Consider the following 23,062-nt stretch of genomic DNA (forward strand, 5'->3'; position numbering starts at 1 on the left):
TCCCTGTTTCCAACTGGCTTACCTGATCGTGAACCTCACAATCGCACATCCTTCGGCGGTCCTCAGACCTACTTCTGCTCTGACTCCAAAAATCACATTGTTATATTCACAGGATTTTTTTTTGTTCCCATATTTTTCCACAATTACGATCTCCGCTGGCTTGCATTTGATTGGTTAATTCATTTACTGTCGATAATTGATTCTTCGATTCCCAGGCAAGTTTTAGCTTTGTTTACAAAATGCATTGCTTGCATTTGACCCAGATTTCCAGTAATCCATTTTCTCTTAGTCGGACGACTATTGTTTTTGTTTATTGCACGTGTCTTTACAACATGTTCCAGCCTTGACCATAATTGTTTTCTCCAGGACATTCCAATCTTTCTTTGTTCTCGCAAAGGAATGTCCCATTCCAGCAAAATATGCGATCTCCCCCACAATCACTTTACTTTGTAAACAAAAAATCGTTGTCCGATTTTTCTGTTTACGCCGTAATTACTTTTGTCTGGTGGACAATCGATATTCGATTCCCTCCTTTCGAGTTTCTTAAAAAGGTTTATTTTAACCGTTATGTATCGGATGGTCCCAGACATCCGTTACATAACATTCCTCCCTTATCATTTATTTTTTTATTTTTTTTTCCTTTTTTATTTATTTATTTTTTTTTTCACAATACAACGTTCTTTTACAATGTCACAAATTTTACCGATGGATTCCATACGGAAAAAAAAGAGAAAAAAAAAATAATAAAACGGCAACACAAGAAAGCATAAGGTCTTTCTTCGGTATAAGTGCATCGGCCACACTTAACAGCGAAATATACGCTGCAAATTTATGAATTTTACTGAAGTGGTCGATTTGTCTAATATACTCCACTACCTCGGCCCTTTAATTAATAATGACTAATTTATTAAATATGAGACTAACATTTTAATTTTTTTAAAATGTGGGCAGCATATAGTACAAAATTTCGACCAGAACGCCAGGATCCTAAATGTTGGTAGCAACTTCGAACTCCCTAATATTGGAAGCCACACCAACCACCCTATAATTTTTCCCATTTTCCTGCAACGAGAACCCCCCCCCCCCGTTAGTAGGTTAATAATTAGGATTTTGTCTAAAATCCACAGAGTAACTTCCTTACCCAGTCTAAACATCCTGTTTCGCGCTCCCGACCCGCAGCCTGATTATAATTTGAGTTCCCAACCCCCGTGCTAGCCCTAGCTACGGTTGGCTGGTCCCTATTATCATAATTAACACTGCACGACCTGGGCACTAAGTTTAATATATCGTCCTTAGATATTTCGTTAACTTCCTTAGCCCTTTTAGCCGTCATGCTGCGTGTTATTATTTTCTGTTCCATCAACGGGACCCTGTTTTCCTGACTTATGGATTTCCGTTGATGGCGACAGCTCTGTTGGGGATAATTTTCTTCCTCCCCACTAGAGGATTCAGTATCGGTACTACTTTCCTCTACCGGTGCTGACAGGGTAGTTTTTCTACAGCCCTCTTGCTTGTTGGGGATATTCCATTCTCCAGTTTTGCTTTTCGAAGGTGCTCCCCATGGGCTTTTGTTACTGCCCGTCAGTTGACTTCTAATCCTATACGAGACTGGCCCCGTCTTCTCTATTACTACATAATATGGAGACCATCTTACGTCTAGCTTTCCCTTTTTCCTATGATTTTTATAATAAACTAAATCGCCAATTTGAAAATCGACTGCTTTCGTTTTCTCGTTGGCCCTATCTACCATTTTCTTCCTAGCTCTCTTTACATTGTTTCTGACTAATGTAAAGTTCCGATGCATGTCCTGCAGAGCGATCTCGTGATCCTCTTCCCCGTAGTAAATTCTACGAGGCCTCAGTATGTTGTCTAACAGCAAGACAATGTCTCTATTATAAAGCAAGTAATAGGGGGAGAACTTCGTTGTTTTGCTGACATGAAACCTTACAGCAACCAGCATCTGGTTCAAGTACATGTCCCACGAACGGTCATTGTCCCCTATTTTCTTTGCTAGTACGTCATGCATTGTCCTATGGAATCTTTCTATTTTCCCGTTACTTTGCGGGTGGTAAAATGAGGTGGTCACATGATCAACATTAAGCTCTTCTAAAGCCCTTTTCATGATTCCATTAACATTCTCCGGTCCGTTATCCGTAAGTAACTGCAATGGTGCACCAAATCTGGGAAATATCTCCTCAATTAAGAGATGCACCACTGTCTCTGCCTTTTTATTAGGCACAGCAAAAGCCTCAGGCCAATCACTATACGTGTCGATGAACGTGACTATGTATTGATTGCCTGACAAAGTCCTCGGATAGGGTCCGGAAATATCCAATGCAATCTTAGCAAAAGGAAAAGAAGGCATGTCGGTCTCCTGCATTTGAGGTTGTTGCTTCCTCAAATTTCTGGTCTGGCATGGGACGCATTTCCCTATGTGTTCGTTCACCTTCTTGAACAAACCAGGCCAGAAATACTTCTGTTTAATGGCGTGGAACGTTTTCTCCACGCCCATGTGACCATTCTCATCATGGTATTAATTCAGTACCTTCATCCTCAAATGTGACGGGATATATAATCTAACTACTGGATCATCGTCGGGTTGCGATAAATAATATACGATATCGTCCATTATGATGTACTTTTTTTTTTCCATCTTGGACGTTTTACCGCTCCTCATCCGTTTCTTTAATTCGACGATCTGACTATCGGCGTCTTGTTCTTTACACATATCCAAACCTGTGTAGGACGCTCGCTTTCTACTGGTGAGTCTTCGTCATCCCTATGCGATACAAACTCTCTTGGTTCAAAACGATTCGAGTTTATCGCACTCACCGTATAAATAATTCCTATCGTCTATCTCTACTGGAGGATCGTCTTCATCCCGACTCGCATTTACCGCACGGGATAAGAGATCCGCACAGACGTTATCCTTTCCTTTCAGGTACTGTATGGTGCAATCGTAGCCAACCATACTTAAAGCTCACGTCTGTATTTTTCTATTCTGTATCGGAGATTTCAGCAAGTACTCCAATGGTCTGTGATCTGTGTAGATGGTGAACGTAGCACTGTGCAAGTAGTGATTCAACTTGTTTAAGACATAGTGAATTGCATATGCTTCCTTCTCTATCGTTGACCATCTAGTCTGGGTATCTGACAACTTATGAGATAGAAAATAAATGGGTTTCTCTATCTCCCGACCCTCCTCTGGGTCGTAGACCATTTGAGACAAGGATGCTCCGATCGCATAATCTGAGGCATCTGTGTATAATCTGTATCCTTTGCTAGTGTCCGGGTATGCCAGCTTCACCATCTCTGCAAGCTTCGATTTCAATCGATTGAAAGCAGACTGACATGCATCGTCCCAACAGAAACGTGCATGCTTCCTAGTTAACCGAATTAATGGTTCGGCGATTACGGAAAAATCCTTGATAAACCGCCTGTAATAGGATGTCATGCCTATAAAGGATCGAACCTGCTTCACAGTGATCGGGGTCGAAATTGCCTGAATCGCTTTAACTTTGTCCCCATCCAGCTGGATACCTTTCTCACCTACTTGGAATCCCAGATATTGCACTTCCTTGCTGAAAAACTCTAACTTCGCCGCCTTTAACCTTAAGTTATGTTTACGTAAGCTACCTAGCACCTTTTCTATATGCCTAACATGTTCCTCCTTTGTTTTGGAGAATATTAAAATATCATCCAAATAAGGCACGGCGAATTCTTCCTGTCCATGTAATACTATGGACATTAACTCCTGGAACACTCCTGGAGCGTTAGCAAGTCCGAATGGCATTACATTAAATTGGAACAGTCCTCTATGACAGGTGAACGCGGTTTTCTCTTTATCCTTTTCGTTCAACTTTACCTGCCAATACCCTGATTTCAAGTCCAACTTTGTAAAGTATTTTGCTGACCCAAGCGAGGCTAGTATATCATCAATTACTGGTAGCGCACGGTCATACTTCTTTGTTATCTTGTTCAGGGCCCTAAAATCTACGCAGAACCTCTTCGTTCCGTCCTTCTTTTTTACTAATACTATCGGGAAACTCCACGGACTGTTTGACCTCTCTATAACCCCTGCCTGTAGCATTTCCTCTAGTGCTACATTAACTTCTTCCCGCTGCTTGAGAGGTGTTCTGTAAGGGTTTTTCTTTATGGGATCGTTTTTTCCTGTATCGATCCTCATCTCTACTGTGCCAGTCCGGCCTAAGTATTTATCCTCTGTGACGAATAAATTCGTATTTCATCGCAGGACTTTATCTAAATCTTTCCTTAATTCCTCTGGTACCTTTATGCCGTCGAGGTTACTCTTGTTTCCCGACTTCCTTTGTTTATTTGGCTTTGATATCGCTATTACTACCTCTGTTCTTCTACATCTACCTATCTTGTAATCTTTCCTTAATTTCACTGTCTGGTTTGTGCTATTCATGATTAGCAAGGGAAAGCTTTTCCTACCTTTTATTTTAACTACTGTGTTCGCTACTGATACACCACTTAAATCACTTAGGAAGCCCTTATCTATCTGTACTACTTCGTAGTCTAAACCTTGACCGTTTCTCATTCCGGCACGAGCTGTGCACGCATATAAATGCTGCGGTTTCAGGGTGACATCGTGTCTTAATCTAACTATACTAGAAATATGAGCCTCTTCTTGCAGCGCTATGTACTCGCTACCTAATCGGATTGCTCCTAAATCAAAGTACATTCTAACACCCTTTTGCTTGAGCCAGTCTCGGCCCAATATGACGTTCCTATTAAGGTTTTCCGTTACTACAAAATCATGTCGAATGTACTGGCTTCCTACTTTAATCTGCAAACGCGCCACTCCTTGCACTAAGAGAGGTGACCCGTTTGCAGTCCTTAAATTAATCTCTATTTTCTTTATCTCAGGCTTCTGTCTGAGACCTAACACGGTACTTTTTATTACCAAAATTTCTGCGCCAGTATCTACTAATGCTCTAAACTTGTTTTTCTCTATTTTAATAAGGATGTAATTAGCGGCGCCCATATGTCCTATTATCTTCGACTGTTCACCCCTCTCCCTCTCGCTGGGCGTCTTGCGAGTGGGGTCGGCTCATTTCCCGACTTAGGGAAGGTGCAGTTCCTGGCTATATGGCCTTTTCTGCTGCAATTGAAACGCTTCATCCCCGGCCAAGGGCCCTCTGTTTCTCTTGCCTTGAAGCCGGATCCCCTATCTGGCTCTGGGAATCTCTTTTTCCTTATTGTTTCTATGTTTCTCTGGCACCTACTATAATTAATCTCCATAGGTTCTTCTTCTCGGTCATTGACTCTTATACGGGTTTGCCACTGTTCCTCGATTAGGGCCTTTTCATAGGCTACTTTGAGGTCCGATGGTTCCTCCCTTATGACAGTGATTTTGACTTCTGTCATATAGCCCTTCGATGAAGAAACCCATCACTTGGCTTTTTATTACTATATTGTTTGTATCTAAGCTACCATACGCATCTTCAGCCAAGCACACTAACCTCTGCATGTAGTCCTGCAGAGTTTCGCTCCTACCCTGTTTAATATTTGCCAACTCCCTAACAAACTTGGTAGGATCTGCCTGGACTCCAAAATAACTATCTAAAGCTCGTTTCAAGTCTACCCATGCCAAACTCACATTGTTGGCACACTGTCCTATTGGGCCAGCCGTCGTTATTAATGCTTTTTATTACCAAAATTTCTGCGCCAGTATCTACTAATGCTCTAAACTTGGTTTTCTCTATTTTAATAAGGATGTATTGGGCCAGCCGTCGTTATTAATGCTATTTGGCATTTTTCCTCATCTGTTTGTCTAACTATTTTCGTATATTTATCTAAATCGCTAAGCCATCTTCTATATTCGTGCGAATGTTGAGAGTCTAATGTTTTTATCTTTGCTAATAACGCCTTCCCCCTCAGAGAGTTCGAAATGGCCTTCCCTACGTTGTGTAGTTCAGCCCCTAGGATCTTAGCGAAATCTGTGAAGAACTGCTGTTCCATCTTCTAAAATTATATCTATTCGTTACCCCCAAAAAATGTTTTTTTTTTTTGTTGTTTTTTTTCAACACAACTTTTTAGAGCCGAGGTTTAGAAAAATATTGGAAAATCAACTGACCTTGCCTTTTCTTCAGGTCCCGTGTCCTTCCTTCCTGCGTGCACATTTCCTCTTCATCGAATAGTTCACGTTGTTTTTGTTTGTGTGGTACCCAAGTTCTTTTGTGTAAGAGTTCTTTTTTTTTGCTTTTTTTTTTTAACAAAAAATGTTCTTATCACTCTTTCTACCACTATTTTTTATAATTTTTATTTTTAAGGTATTGTTGAGACTTCAAGAGACATTGCAGCCATTTTTTTCTTGTTTTCATGTAACGTTTGACACTACTTGTTTTTTAGTTTTTTTTAACAGAATAAACATTTATAATACCAAAAATTTAGCGATATAGGTAGAAGAGTAACTTGCCTTTGGTAACATGTATTTGTTATATATTTATTTGATATTTTTTTTATTTGGACACTTTTTCATACTTCTGTGGACTGTAAAACAAACCCACAAATTTTTCTATGTGCGCCACAACACACAAAAATCCTATGTTTATAATGTGCTTGTCACTATTTCTAACGACACCAGCATAAAAAGTTTTTATTCAATTCTTTTCAAATTTTAAGATAAAAGAAATGAATATATTCACTATTAAAGAGCGTTTGAACAGTTTCTATTTTTACTTGTCTTTGTATTACAAAGCGTTAACTTTGAGATATTCTAACTTTTGACTGGAAAGACGTACGTGTTGTGTTCAAATTCCGTAGCAAAGATAATTTTTTCCCTGATTAGCTAAAACAATTAGAAACGTTGACAGGTACAACTTTTGCTTCGAGCACACCTCAATCGCTTATTTTCAAAAATTGATCTACCGCCAGCGGACATGCTATGCTGACATGTTTCATCGTTAATAGTCGGATTTAAATAGTGATTTCTTGGAATATACAAATCAAAACAAAAATATTAAAATACCATTTTATTGTGAATCCAGTTACATTTTATTTTGATAGACGTAGGAGAAATGTACTTATTCCTGGTTTAAAAACTATGAGTGTCAAATTAAGTATCAGTGTGCGCCTTGTCCAGCGCTGAACGTTATGATGTCTGGTATTGCTACTTAGATGTATCTAGCACTGCTATTCTAACCTCCATTGCCTTATCCAATGCTTGATTAAACTCAAAGTCCATGCATGTGTGTGTCTGAGTCCTTATGGTAAAGTGAGAAATAACCAGACATGTTAAAGTGGTTAGAGGGGATTCAAGAGTGTGGCTTAGGTTCACTAAGCGCTTATCTGGCGAAATTTCCTAGAAGAAATAATTTTACATCATCTAAGTTAGTTCCAAGTCTATGGATATTCATGAATGTGAGCTTCAAGGAACGGAGCAAATTGATTTTGTTTGAATGGGTGTCTGATTTGATCATATTTTTTTGTTTGGGCTATCATTTTAATAGTTTCAGTTTAAGTGGAGGACAGCGTTCATTGCTCTAGTCAGGAAACAAGGCCAAGCACTTGATATCTCTGCTGAGTTCCTGTGATCATGCTTCTGCACCTGGTAAAGGAAGGAGTATGAAAGCCGGGCGATAGGCAGAGCCTGTATACTTAAGTAGTTTAGGTTTGCAAGCATGTAATTTATTTTTGAGTGACCACTTCTAGAAAAGTTGTCAACCAAAACTAAGGAGGCCTTTCTCCCCTATTTATTTGGTGCTATGAAACCAGTAGCACAAAATGGCCAAAAATAACACCTTCTGCCCCATAACTTTTGATCCATCCATTAGATTTTTCTGAAACATTGCCAAAATGTGGAGCCTATTATTCTTAATATAAATCCAGTATGGGTGACTCTGGCAAAGTTCTGGTTCACATCCCCGGGGACTTTTAGTGCTAAAAACGCCCCTTTTTGTAGCTCTTTTTTTTTTCATATTTCTGAACAAAAACGACACATCTGACTAGTGGTTTTTCACGGTGGTCAACTCAAATGTACGTGTTAAGGCCTGAAACTGCAGCATTATCCATTTACACTGGGATTCGGCGTCCCCAGGGCCTCAAAAGAGGTCAAAATGTCCCAAAATTGCCAAAACCGACTCTTTTTGCCCCATAGCCATCCATTAGATTTTCCTGAAACTTGGCCAAAATGTGTAGGCCATCATATGACTCAAAAGCTTGATATGTCTGACTATATAGTGGTTTTTCATGGTGGTCAACTCAAATATACCTGTCTTAAGACATGAAACTGCACCATTTGTCCATTTTCACTGGGAGTCGGCATTCCTAAGGTCACAAATGTCCCAAAATTGCAAAAAGTGACACTTTTTACCTGATAACTTTTGCCCCATCCATTAGATTTTTCTGCAACTTGCCAAAAATGTGAAGGCAACGTTGGCCTTTCACATTTCTCACATTCATCATTTCTTTACTATTTTTTGTGGCATCATCTCACATGCAGCACCAGAGAGGGATCACGCACATGCAGCTTGTTAACTTTGAAAAGATATTTTTAAAAAGTAGTTTAGATCATAATCCTATTAAAATAAATTTAGATAAAAAAATGTTGTGGTTATGCAGTGAAGGTGTAGGGTTATATTTTTAAATAGTATTTTCAAGTTAAATTCACATTTTACTATATCTTTTGTTTTTGTTGAAATTGTTGGGTTAAAGTGCATAATAGTTACAAAACACCCTCCTCTCCACATGTTAAGAGTGGGTTTCTAAATAATAATTCAGCATGGTGTCTTTTTTGCATGAGTATAAAAGAAAAAAACAAGTTGATGTGATTGTATTTTTTTCAGAAAAATGTTATAAAGTGAAAAAAGTCACCAGATTTCATAAATCAAACCACCTATCTCCTATATATAATAATTTGATTGCAGAAATTCTCTTCTTGACTAAATCACAGTACAGATGCCGCATACAAATTTATTATGTCTAAACTTTTACCCACCATCTTATGTAACTTTTGAATGCCATTACAGACACATTTATTCGTTAAAATAAAATCCTATCTTACTTCCTACGAGCGATATCATCACGATTGGCAAGATCTATAGAAGTAGTTTGTATTTTCCCCTCTACTGAAAAGTCCTCCCACTCTTCCAGTAAGGACCGGGTAAATATATAACCATTATAACTATATTGATTTTACACTGGAAAAATCGTCGGATCCTTCTATCAATCCAGTAGATATCTCACTGCTGATGCAATTCTCTATCTATATAAGAGCCAGATACGTCCAAGGATGGAGTACTGTTGCCACATCTCGGCAGGAGCTACTAGAAAAGACTTGTCCTGCCTTGATAGGGTTCAAAATAGACTTCGTGGCCTGGTGGGAGATGTCCTTTTCTCTTCGCTGCAACCTCTGTCTCACAGAAGAGATGTTGCGAGTTTGTCTCTGCTTTATCATTATTTTCATGGAAAGTGTTCAACTGAGCTTCAATCTATGGTCCCCCCTCGCCAAACTTTTACAAGAAACACTAGACTAGCTGAAAACATTATCAATAATTTTTCCCACTCTTTATCTGTACCTAAACCTAAACAAAGATTCCATGATCAAAGCTTTTTTCTTAGAACTGCACGCCTGTGGAATTGTCTTCCGTTTTCCTGCTTTCCAGCTTTCTATAATATGGTTGTCTTCAAGTCCAACGTGAACAAATTTCTGATGAGCCGTTCCACTTAAGTTAACAAATTTACCGAACTTCCATTACTATCAATTACTATATTGTCCTTTTGACTACTCTACACTCTTTAACCTTTATCCTTGAACAAAAAACAAAAAAAAAAAAAAAAACACCTTTATTAACTGGATTAAATACTCAGACCCCTACAACTATCATTGCATTTCACTATTCGAAAATAATGATTTCTCTCCAATAATATTCCGCCTATTCTCATTGGCTGTGACCATGAAATTCTATTATTCCAGATTATATACTAACATACAAAAAACAAACACTGCATCCCTAAATCAATACTTTTCATTTAGTTTGTATTTAACTACATTTACACCAGTTTTTTTTGTTTTTTTTTACTTCATTTGTCTGATTATGCTGCTAAAGTACAAATTTCCCCTTTATTACATTGCCTATGGATATACTTATTTGTTAGATATTGGCTTTTTTTTTTTTTTTTTTTTTTTAAACTGTAGTTGTTTTTTGTTTAGTTCTCGTTTCAGGACTCCTTTTTCACACTGCTCAAACATTAACTTATTTTTTTAGTTTTATTTTTACCTTATCACCAATTATATACTATTTCCTTTAAACCGACGACTTCTATAGGTTTTAGACTATGCTGAATAAGACCATCTATTTTAACTTTGGTGGAGACTAGTAGTTTTTGAGATATATATTGACATGCATTATGCACTGTAATTCGCTCTTCTGCATATGCACAATAAAAAAGTGTACTTCTCTCTGCACGACACTGCCACCCACCTCCAATTTTTTTTTTTTTTTTTGCTTTGTGGGTGGGTATGCTGACAACATATATCAAAATTGAACATGAGGCAAATACTTGGACAGCCCCCACCCCCTCATAAAAAATGGTGTCTATTCCAAAAGCCGTTTTTACCATGGCAAGGTTGGTCATGTCTATTCCATATGACGTTTTTAATATGAGGAGGTTAGGAGTGTTTATTCCGAAATCTGTTCTTAACATTAGCATGTTGGGGATTGGCCAGCAACAACAACCGTAGCTTAATTTTTTATGTTTCAACTGGGCAATGCTAGTTTATCATAAAATTAAAATGGTGAAAATTTTAAAATTGAATAATTCCTAGTAATGTTTACAAAAAAATGATGACTGATGACAGTCGCTTGACAGAATTATTATGTAGTAATGGAAATTAAACGCAAACGAAAAAAAATGAGTTTTATTTAAATAAAAACAAAGAAAAAACATTCTTTTTTTTTTTTTTTTTTACATGGAGTGCACCACTTATCAAGGCCCAATGGCCACTCAGGGATAAGGGTTATTATGTGTACAGTAATCAAAGGGATAGTGTAGCAATAGTATTGGAGAATTGGTAAGGTGTCATTACTTGGGGGGGGGGTCATCAGGAATTTGTTTGTGTTGGACTTGAAGACATCCAGGTTGAAGTCGGGAGGGAAACAGGCAAGCGAAACAGAGTTCCACAGGCGTGCAGTTCTAAGAAAGAAGCTTTGTTCATGGAATCTATGTTTTGATTTCGGCACAGATAGGGAGTGGGGAAAATTATTGACGGTGGTTTCAGCTAGTCGGGTGTTTTTTTGAAAAAGATTGGCGAGGTGGGGACCAGAGAATGGAGCTCAGATGAGCACTTGCCATGGAAATAACGATAGAACAACGACAGGCTTGCTACGTCTCTTCTGTGGGAAAGAGGTTGCAGGGTAGAGAAAAGGGCAGCCCCCACTAAGCCACAAAGTCTATTTTGTACTCTGTCAAGGCAGGATAGGCTGTTTTTAGCAGCTCACACCCAGATGTGGCAGCAGTACTCCATCTTTGGACGTACTTGGCTTTTATATAGATAGAGAATTGCATCATTAGTGAGATATCTTCTGGAGTGGTAGAACGATCCCACCATTTTCCCAGCGACCTTGGCCACAGACTTGATGTATGTGTTCCATTTAAGATCAGGAGTAAAGGTCAAACCCAGGAGCTTATCAAAACCTGGGGCCTCCCCTAGACGAGAGCCATCCATTTCCAATTGATGCCAGATGAGGATCAGAGCGTTTATGATGTAGAGATAGGAGCTTGGTCTTAGATGCATTAAAGGTAACCAGACACCTCTTTCCCCACTGTACCACACGCTCAAGATCAGAGGAGAGAGAATCAGAGAGAACATCATCATTTACGGCCTTTGATATGTTGCCATAGATGGTAGTGTCATCAGCATAGATGTCAACGAAAGATTTTAGTATGTGTTTTGGGAGATCATTGATATAGATCAGGAAAAGAGTTGGGCCGAGAATGGATCCCTGAGGGACTCCAGCATTAATACTGTGGGCCTCTGATTTCTGCCCATCAACCACTACTCTTATGAGCCTATCTGAGAGAAATGATTTAATGATCGAGAAAACATTTCCAGTTATACCGTAGCTGGAAATCTTGTCTAGTAGGCCTTTATGCCAGGCCTTTGATATGTCGAGAGCAATTGCCCTAGAAATGAAGCCTTTGTCGAGAGATTCGCTAATCCTATGAGATATAACCGTTAGCACATCTGCTGTAGATCTTGCAGAACGGAAACCATATTGCATGTCGCTAAGAAGGTTATTTCTGCTGAGGTGGTTGACTACTTCTCTATTGTGGATTCCAGCAACTTACTCATTACACACAGGAGACTTATTGGTCTGTATTGAGAGGGAGATGACTTTTCACCTGAATTCTTAAATACAGGGCATACTGATGAGGTTTTCCAGGGTTTTGGGAAGCACTTCTCCTTAAGGCAACGCTTAAACAGTTTGGTAAGTATGGGGGCAAGTTCTGGTTGTAATTTTTTTAACACTCTAATTGGAATACCGTCGGGACCAGTTGCTTTACTGGAATCAAGGTTCTTGATTAGCTTGGCGACCTCACGGACAGATATATTTATATGTTGCATAGTGTGTTGTCTGTTATAGGAGGGAATATGGGGAGTTGATGGCCTTCGTCACACAGGATAGAATTTGCTGCAAAGTTTTTGCAAATAGTTTGGCCTCGTCGGATGCTGTCGATGACCTCAGGTCCATTGATAATGGTTGGGATAGAACGCACGTTTCTGTTCAGGATCCTATTTGCTATTTGCCAGAACTGGTGGGAACCAAGCCGCTGCTCAGCTACTTTGGATTTAACGGATTGAGCATATAGTTCTCTTGCATTTTTTATTACTCTTTTACAGTGGTTGCTGGCGTTCCTGAAAGCAGCTTTAGTCTCCGTGCATCTATTACGTTGGTAGCTACGGAAAAAGTGATTTCTGTGTGCGATGGCAGCAGCACATTCAGGGGAGAACCATGGCTGGCTGTTAGGTTTTTGTTGGAATTTTTTGGATGGTATAAATTGGTCTATGCCTACAAGTAACCATTCGGTCAGGTCTGATACTATAGAGAACACATCTTTTTTAAACATGGAATGGAGAGGTAGATCAGATATAAATGTACGGAAGCTATTCCAGTCTGTCATAGAGTATCGGTATATAGTACGGTGGAGAGGTACGTCTGTAGATTTATATTTCATTTTTATCTTAACTGATACGACGCAGTGGTCAGAGGATCCCAGAGGAGATAGAACGGAACATGAGCATAGTTCAGGGGAAGTGGATAGAAAAAGGTCTAGAAGGCTTGCGTACTGACCGGTAGTATCGGGCACACGAGTGGGCTCGCGGACTATCTGAGTGAGGTCATAGGCAATGGTAAAATCATGATCAACCATTCCACTTTATGGACATTGAAGTCACCGCAAATGTGAATATTAGCCGAGGGATGAGCAGACAGGATGTTGTCAATTTTTTTCTGATATACTCTTAAAGACAGTAACTCCGCTGTTGTGGGGGCGATAGAGGGCAAATATAAATGCGGTGGTGTAAGCAAGTGCAACTCGGAAGCACGTATAAGGTAGATTAGGGTTTTCTCTGGAGATATCCCTGCCACATGGGAAGCCATCTTTAATGTAGGCACATATTCCATGCCCATGGCGATCTTGGGGGTCAGATTTAGATGTTAAGTTAAAGTATCCTTTAATTATGAACTCATCTAGGGAGGTGGTCGGCCCTATTACAGTTTTGCTTAGAAAGAATGTCAGGTTTTGTCTCCTGTGATTGGGTTTAAACCTCTGGAAGATTAGAACGTAGACCCCTGATGTTGGAGAAGGAGACATAGTAGTAGGGGTCTACGTAGGAGGATGGGGTTCTAGGTTTATTCGTGTTTTCTTTTTTTGAGATATTTCATGTTGAGGATTTTGGGGTTTGTGGAACAGGTCAGCATACTTGGTTAGAGTAGAACAGAGAGGGAAAGTAAGAGAGGAAAGACAGGAATTTTTTTTTTTTTTGCAGCACATATTCCAAATTAACACTGATTGCTTACAAGGGCTTTTGTATATTAGGTCACTTTGGGGAATAACTCCATTTTACTAATACATTCATTCATTTTTTTATTTATTTATTTTTTTTGACTACTTATTTTTATATAAAACACAACTTTAAAAAACAAATTTTCCAACTACTTATTTAATGTAACAGCATTGATAACAAAAGAATCTAATTTATATTAAGCAAAACATCTGAGGAATTGTAAAAAAGAGATGCAACTACTTTATTATTATTATAAAACTTTGTTACATTAAATAAAGTAGTTGGTAAAAAAAAATGGTAAATGTTACCTTTAACTTCAACCCAACAAAGAACTCTAGTTGTATTGTTTATAGGTTTTCTTGTGTATTAAGAGCAAATGACATTTAAATCCCTCATAAATTTATAGTTTTGCTGATATAAAGACATATTTTTCCTATATAATAACGTTATCGTTGCCATGTTGGTTTGTCCAATAAGCTAAACATGATGGCCACCATAACGTAAGATCATAACATTATTACAAAGGAAAAAGACAGTGTTTCATATCAGCAAAACTATGAATTTATGGCAGATTTAAATGTCATATTCGTTCTTAGTGGATCCAAAGACATTAAGAACCAAACTACAGTTCTGTGTTGCATGGTAGTTAAAGGTAACATTTACCAACATTTTATTTGCTCAAAGTTGCGTTTTATTCTTTAAACTAGTGGGCGTACCTGGCATTGCCCGGTTATTTGGAGGTGTGTGTGTAGGGGGGGGGTAAAGTAAAGAATAAGCGGAGTAATAACCCTGGTTAAATATTAAAAAAGAAAACTGTTAAACTTCTGTAAAAAATCGGCAAAACCAAAACAAAATTAAAAAAAAAAAACAGTGAACAAACCGGAAAAACAAAAAGCAAAAGTCAGGGAAAAAATGAATGTGTTTTGAAAAACAAAAACAAAAAAACACAGCGAAAAGTGGGAGAAAAAAATGGCATTTTTTGATTCGCTTAAGTCCAATGGTGCGTAGAAATTGAACGTTAAAATTCCATTCCAGTTTTTTTAATCAACTACAAAACAAAATAAAGCGAGAAAAAATGGCATAAATACCCCTTCGAATCGGTTAAGTCCATGGTGCATTTCACCCAGTAGAAAGCATAGAATGAAAAGGGATGTCAAAATTCCATTCCAGTTTTTTTAAGCAACTATGAAGTAAAGAAAACCCAAACCAGTGTTTCGTCATACTTCCCTTGTGAACGATCCCACAACGGTGTACGTGGTGGCGGGGGAAGGAAGAATTTATTAGAGAGAAAAGATTTACAACTTCCATTGATTCTAACCGATTTTGGCAGTGAACTCTCAGCAGAAAAAATATACGATTATCAAGGACGTGTAGAGGTAATAGGCCTATAACGCACCTCAGATAATGTGCTGCAGTTTGTGCCTATTACATTTGCATGAAATGTCTTGATTTTTAATCCTATTAAGGTCAAAATCAGAGGGAAAAATGAGGTTGTTTTTTATATATATATATATATATATATATATATATATATATATATATATATATATATATGAAAAAAAAAAGTTGTAAAAAAAAAATAGCATCCCAAATTCTCATCTGGAAAAATGAACAAATCTCTTATTAAAAAATTCTGGTTTGTGTGAATAAATAAATATATATCTCTAATATATAGCATGAAAAAGTCCATTATAAATATATATCTCTAATATATGGCATGAAAAAGTCCATTGGGATTAATGTTTATCAGTTAAAAAATATTCTGTTATCCTGAAAAACGGCCAAGTTAGTTTATTTTAAAACTGGTAAATATTGACCATCTGGGCATTCAACGTAAAGCAAAACGGTCCGCACAAACCAGAAATAAATCATTTGTAAACAGTCACAGCATTAACTTGAACAAAGTCAATATAAAAATAGAATAAAGATGTTAAAACAATAGTACTTATGCAACAAACATTTTGGAAACCCATTTCTTAACATGTGGAGGAGTTTTTTTTTTTTTTTTTTTGTAAGTAGTCTGTACTTTCACCTAACCAACATAAACAATGCAAAACAAGTGATTTGTGCCACAAGCAGTGGAGAAGGACAACTGAAGTTTTTTTTCTCTGTATGTGTTTGACTGGGGAAGGAGTTGAAGGAACCACCTCAAATGGACGAATGTGATCATTGCCAAGCACAGAATTCAACAGAATCGCAAAGAAATACTAATAAAATCACTTACTTGACAGACTAAGGAAGTTAAAAAAAAAAAAAAAAAAAAAAAAACTGGCATGAATGTAGTCAAGTAAAGAACCCTATCGTTGATAACATACAGCTCTGTCTTTTATTAAAGTTAAATTGATATTGAACATATACGTTTAATTACATCGCCAACATAAACAAAGTGAAAAACACTACATAAAATTCTATTTTCTTGAGGATATTATTGAAGTACATATGCTGTAAATAGCTGACATTTGAATAACATTCTACTGTAGCAGTTAACAAACTATTTACTGTAAGCGGATCAATGCCCGGTGCCAAAGTGATTTGGCCGCACTGACTTGAGCTGTCCCCTTAAGAACTATTTTTAGCCCTTTGGAATCTCAGCTGCGATCGACAGAGGGACGCCAGCAAGCCACCTATACAGACCTCTCTCACTCACTCCTCCCACTGCAGTCTGATGGCAGACGAGACTTTAAAACAGACATTTATACTTTCTTTCTTTCTCTCCAGTCTGAGATACAATCTCGCCTTTTCTAAATAAACCTTTTGTTGTTTTGTTAAAAGAAATGTCGTTTGGCCTTGTGTTTATTTAAGCAATTATTCTCCTATACAATATGTACTGATTAGGTATGTAATATTCCAGATCCATATCGTTTAATAGTGTTTGTGATGTGATTTTGAAATTAGTATATGTTTATGATATGATGGCTTGATATAACTTGCAGGCAGCTGTATTATTATTCTTGGAATTGACATTAAAATACTTCCGGTAGGAACTGGTTGCCATAATGGTTAAAAGTTGTTGTCAATAGTTAATTTTTTTTATATATTTAAATTGTGTCTGATATCTAATTAGTAATTTATCTCAATAAAATATACATTATCTAAGCCAGAAAAATAAAAATATGTAATCGTAGCAAAAGTCCAAGAATGTGAAACAAGTGTATGACTGAAGAATGCTTTATTTTCGGTTCACACATCGGCACAATTTACTGTACAATTCCTTAACATGAAAACTGTAAGATGAATTAATAATTTCCTTTGACAGTGCAATTATTCATCTATTCTTTACCTGTTTGTGTACCAGGGAATGTTCAAGCTAATGACCTGTCAAACTCAGAAAGGGAGCATTATCTGTTGTAGCTGTCCAAATGTTTGCAGACTAACAAATACTGCTACTTTCATCAAGCGATTATTGTATTTTTGTTTTTACTTTTGTAAATATATTGGAAATTATTTTTTCAGTGAAGTACATTTTTGATGGAATACTGTAATTTGGACAAAGTTTTGCAATAAGCCTTTTAAATCTAATATCAGATGTTACAGAATATGGTTGAATATCAGCAGCAATCATTTCTTGAGAGGTCACAAGAGATTCATTATCTGATGATAATGAATTTCTTGTGACCTGTGGTCATTAATATCCCAAATTTTCTTCTTGGCCAATATTGATTCTATAGTAATTTGGTGTTTTGCTGGAAGCTTAGAGTTGCTACCATTTGTTCTTGGAATGTATGTCCCTGAACATTCATTTTGTTTCCTTTTTCTTATCTGCAACTTTTGCTTCTTCTGGATAAACATTTTTAAGATGGCTTAACATATTAGTCGTAAAAGTTTTTGCTGATTTGAAGCAATGGCTTGACATAACTTGCAGGCAGCTGTATTCTTATTCTTGGGATTGACATCAAAATACTTCCAGCAGAAACCGTTTACCGTAATGATTGAAAATTGTTGTTACTATTTAGTTAATTTTTTATGCATTTAAATTACTTATGTCTGATATCTAATTAGTAATTTATCTCAATAAAATATACATTATCTAAGCCAGAAAAATAAAAATATGTAATCGTAGCAAAAGTCCAAGAATGTGAAACAAGTGTATGACTGAAGAATGCTTTATTTTCGGTTCACACATCGTCACAATTTACTGTACAATTCCTTAACATGAAAACTGCAAGATGAATTAATAATTTCCTTTCACAGTGATTTAAAGTACAAAATAATGATGATAATTCTATAGGAAAAGAAAGGAGGGAAATTTTCCATATGCTTACATTTATTTGCTTCAAATTCAGTGCAGTTGTAACAGTTTACATGTTAACAGCACCTGTTATTTGATAATATGGTGTAGACGATGCATGTCATTTTAACAAATTTTCACTGGCAAGCAGAAAAGGGGGTTAACTTGTTTTTGTCAACAATATAATTTAACTAATATTAGTATCATTTGTAATAACAAAATTTGCTGGTTAATCAGTAATTGACTAATTTGCTAATTGGTACATCTCTAATAAGTAATATGAAAATTCTATACACAAACTACAAATCACCAAATAATATCATTAGGAAGTATCATTCAAACACTACTGGTTAAGTGGCAGTTTTAGTCATTTAGAACTGCTTTAAAGTTTAACCGCTCACTCATTTTTCAACCTAATTTCAAACAATTATTACAGTTTATAGATTACCTTCTCAGCTATATTGTGAAAACATTTTTTCAATATTTGTTCAGAAAAACCCAAATTATGATGAATTTTCTGGTGTCCAAAATCGTAAAAAAAATATAAGGTGATCAACGTTTTATATGATTGGTTTCCATAGCAATCACATCGCTTCAGTGACTACTGTTGCTACTAATTCACTAGTGAAAGGGAGATTATTGAAAATGGAAGAGTGCTGTACATTATTACATTACGAGGGCAAAAAAACAAGACTGAAATTAAACAAAGAAGTGAATTTATTGGAAGCCTGGAAAAATCATGGATTACAATAGAAAAATGTGAGCATGAAAAGTAATATGGTTAAGCTTAAACATGGAAAAGTAAAGGACTAGTTGAAACTGGAAAAGAAAATGACAAGATATTCTAGTAAAAATAAATTTATAACTTAAAATATTGCAGCATTATAAGAATTTTTTTAAAATTCAATGTATAACATTATATAATCAGTTTTTGATGCAATATTTTTAGTTATAAATTTATATTGTTTACTAGAATATCTTGTCCTTTTCTTTTCCAGTTTTAACAACTAATCCTTTACTTTTCCATGTTTAAGCTTAACCATATTACTTTTCATGCTTGCATTTTTCTATTGTAATATAATGATAGTTTTTCTCTCCTTGTCAACCGATTCAAGATGGTTTTTACAAATTTGATACTTTTCTTTAAAAGAAAAAAATTGTTTCGTCAGGAACTTGTGATGTGATTAAAAAAAAAAAAAAAAAAAAATTCCTATCTACTTTAACCCTTTTTTTGTTCTTTTCATGTGAAACCATTCTAATGGGAAAGTGTAATCACATGAAAACAAATGTTATTTACATGAATATAAAAACATGAATGTATTGGGTGAGAATTAAAAAATGTCACTTTTTTTCTTAGAATGGAGATGTCTGTATATCAATATTACATCCACCTGTTGATGATCCACAAAGTGGTGAATTACCTTCTGAACGATGGAATCCAACACAGAATGTTAGGTAAGTGATGAAATTTTGTTTGTTGCTCATCTTCTCAAATATATTAGTTTTCATTTCATCATAAACATTTACAATTTTGTGGTTATTTTGCTTTTTATGTGAAAATAATACTTTAGTTGAGAAGAATAGTTGAATTTTATTGATACTTAGAGGATCTGTTTAACAACATCATTCTAATATAATTTAGTATTGACTGTTTACAATAATACAGTTTTCATATCTATAAACTATTTTAAAGATGTAGCATGAATTCACTATTTACCAAATCTTCCATTGTTACCGTACGTAAAATATGGGCTAAATATGATATTTTAATTTATGGAGATTTCATATATATTATAATCAATTTAAAAAAAAAAAAAAAAAAACGGGACTGGGGTGCCATCACCCAGAATGGAAAGCAAAATTTGTAAGCAAAAATGGAGATAGACAAAATAAAAAATGCATCATGGTGGGCACGTGTAAGCGAACACTCTATCGATTGGATCAAGACGCCACCGATGTTATGTTGCAAATTTATCTTTTTAAAATAATAGAACGAACCAATAATTTGCACATGCATGATTAACAAACGGTATTGAAACCGAGATTTTTACCTGGCTCCCCTCCCCCTTCAAACAAAACAACATTTCTACATGAAATAATTGATGACTTCTTATTTTTCAATATTATATCTCCGAGAGATGCTTTTTCTAACAGTACCAGGTTCATGCTGGTTCGGTACAGATGACAAAATATTTTAGCGGTCATACTGAGACTCAGATGACTGAGATTTAGATAACAGAAGAAATTTTTTTAAATTATATCCAGAGCTTATACACTTCATAACTCTTCATACACTTCATAACGTAAATTTTAAAAATCAGATTCAGTTAGGATTAACAAAAATTGGCAAATGTTTATAAGAAATTGATCAAAAGTGGAGTTAAAAATTAAATTTTTAATTTGATATTTAAAAAAGTTTATTTTATGAATTTATTATTTTTCTCCTTTTTCTATCTGATGACATTTTTATTTTTACAAATTTTGTTGAACCTGTAATGGAAAGGATGTCTCAGTATTTATATAATTTGTCCAAGTATCACATTAACAGTGGGATTAAATACCAAATTCATATCCACAATAGCTTTCTAGTATAATGATAATTTGTATACAATTGTAAAGTTACCTAAGCTTTATATTGCTTTGCAAAAGGCCATCTCTTTAATTAACTATTCATTTTGTTTTCTAATACAGTGATTGTTTTAATTTTCATACATCAGTTTGACAAAGTTCTTGCAGATTTTAACTTTTAAATTCAGATGAACATATCTCGGCTCAAGCAAAAATTTATTGATTGAAATAAACACCATCAGAATCAACATACTTTTGTATTTATGCCAGTGACATAAAAATCTCGCATTCTGGTGGTGATGAAGGCGTTTTTGATATCACTTAGGTTTTTTTAAGCATTTTTCACACAGAATGTTGTTGAGATACTTAAAAAGTGGTAGTCGGTAGATGAGAGGTCTAGAGAGTATGGCAGATGAGGCAGTTTTGTAGCCCAATTCATTCAACTTCTGCAGGATCAGTTGCACAACATGTGGTAAGTCATTGCCGTGAAGGAGAATTAGGCCTTTTCTGTTGACTAATGCTGAGTGTTGTTGTCAAAGTTTCTAATTAACAGTACTTCTTCAACTCTGGCTTTGGGAAGTGTTGCGGAGCTTCATCAGCATCTAACCACTGAACGTTAACAATTGTCGTAAAGAACCCGCTTTTCATCGCAGGTCACAGTCCGGTCAAGAAATGGGTTATTTTTGTTGCGTAAAAATAAGGGAGGATGACACTTCATAATGGCATTTCTTTTGGTTGTTGTTCAATTTGTGAGGCAGCCATTTATCAAATTTTTTGTCTTTCCAATCTCTTTCAAGTGGTTGGAAATTGTTGTATATGTTATGTCTAATACAGAAGCAAGTTCTTGAACAATTGTGCATGGATTGGCTTCGACTAAGGCTCTTAATTGATCGTTGTTAACATCCAATGGCTGACCACTACACTTATCATCAAAATTCTCGTCATGGTTCCTGGGCCAAACTTTGTTATCGCGAGCTGTTTCAGTAGCTTTTTGGCCTAGCTTGAATTGAAATAATAAAATTATGCAAATGTCTTTTTTTTTCTTTTTATTTTTGTCTTGTATTCAACATTCTGAAAAGGAGAGAGTTGTTTTAAAACAATTGTAATTTATATGATTAGATAGAACGAAAAATGCTCTTTAAAATGTTATATAAAGTAAGGGTATTATGAAAACTTATTTGAAAATACATCATTTAAAATCCAAATTAAAAATTCTGCAAGGACTTTCTTCTCAATCTAATAACACAGTACAATTGACAAATATTTTTTATATCTTTAGTATTTTGGGGATTGCAATTCTTGTTTTCTTTCATTTTTTTCTGGACAACACCAGGACATGAGTCCCACTAGTTTTATATCAAATTTATGATAAAATTAGCAGAGAGACCTAATGTTGACCGGGATTGAATGAGAATCAACAAATGTTTCACTCTCCTATACTTTGCTATCAAAATCGGTGAAATAGCTTCTTTTTTTTTTTTTTTTTTTTTTTTTTTTTTTTTTTTTAAATGAAATTAATTGATTGACTGCTCTAGTTAGAACTCCCCGGCAGTATACTGGGAGAAGCCTGAGAAAAACTTCACATGCCTTTTCACAGAAACTTAGTTGACAATACATTGTAGTCTCCATTGCACTGTAGAGAATCTACTGTTGATTTTATAAAATTATCTGTAAATAATGGCTTCACTTAAAGTTTCAAATGCAAAAGTCAAGTATCATAGTTCGATTGTGCTCTACAAAGAAACATTCATTTCGAATGTGCTTCTGTCTTTTAAAAACATCTATAGTTGATTTTATAGGCTGGGCCTTTCTGCTTGTACAGTGATAAAACTTAAATGCACTTGTGATGTTAGATTGTATAAAGTATTAACTTTGGTCAAAATCAGACTTCCTTTAATCGGATCTTTTCGATTATCGATTCTTGATACTTATCAGATGCATTCTGATAACAAACCTAGATATGAACATTTCCAGACATGTCAAATACCTTTGTATGAAATTTAAAAAAAAATCGATCTAGATGTTTCAGAGTCCATAGTGAACAAACTCTCATTCACACAAAGTCCCTTTTATATAAAAGTAAAGATTAAATGTGGTTGTGATGGGGAACTGTCAGTATTCGTAAAATAAAACTGAATTCCAATCCTGTTTTTTGCCAAAGTAATGCATTAATTTCAAAAATAATGATAATAAATCAAATAAAAAGGGGATAATGCACAATGTAGTTGAGA

General features: G+C 35.8%; 1 protein-coding gene across 3 annotated transcripts in view; it reads left to right on the forward strand.

Moving 5' to 3' along the window:
* Window positions 1-23,062, forward strand: part of LOC145276880 (ubiquitin-conjugating enzyme E2 R2-like) — a 168,986-nt gene that overhangs the window by 75,277 nt on the left and 70,647 nt on the right. For all 3 annotated transcript variants that reach the window (XM_080128305.1, XM_080128302.1, XM_080128304.1), the window contains exon 3: window positions 19,621-19,718. In XM_080128305.1, coding sequence (XP_079984431.1) covers window positions 19,621-19,718 — 98 coding nt within the window. The remainder of the gene's footprint in view (window positions 1-19,620; window positions 19,719-23,062) is intronic.

This window comes from Euprymna scolopes, chromosome 5, assembly GCF_053919585.1.
Source record: "Euprymna scolopes isolate OS-2025 chromosome 5, ASM5391958v1, whole genome shotgun sequence".
In the NCBI taxonomy this organism is placed as follows: domain Eukaryota; kingdom Metazoa; phylum Mollusca; class Cephalopoda; order Sepiida; family Sepiolidae; genus Euprymna; species Euprymna scolopes.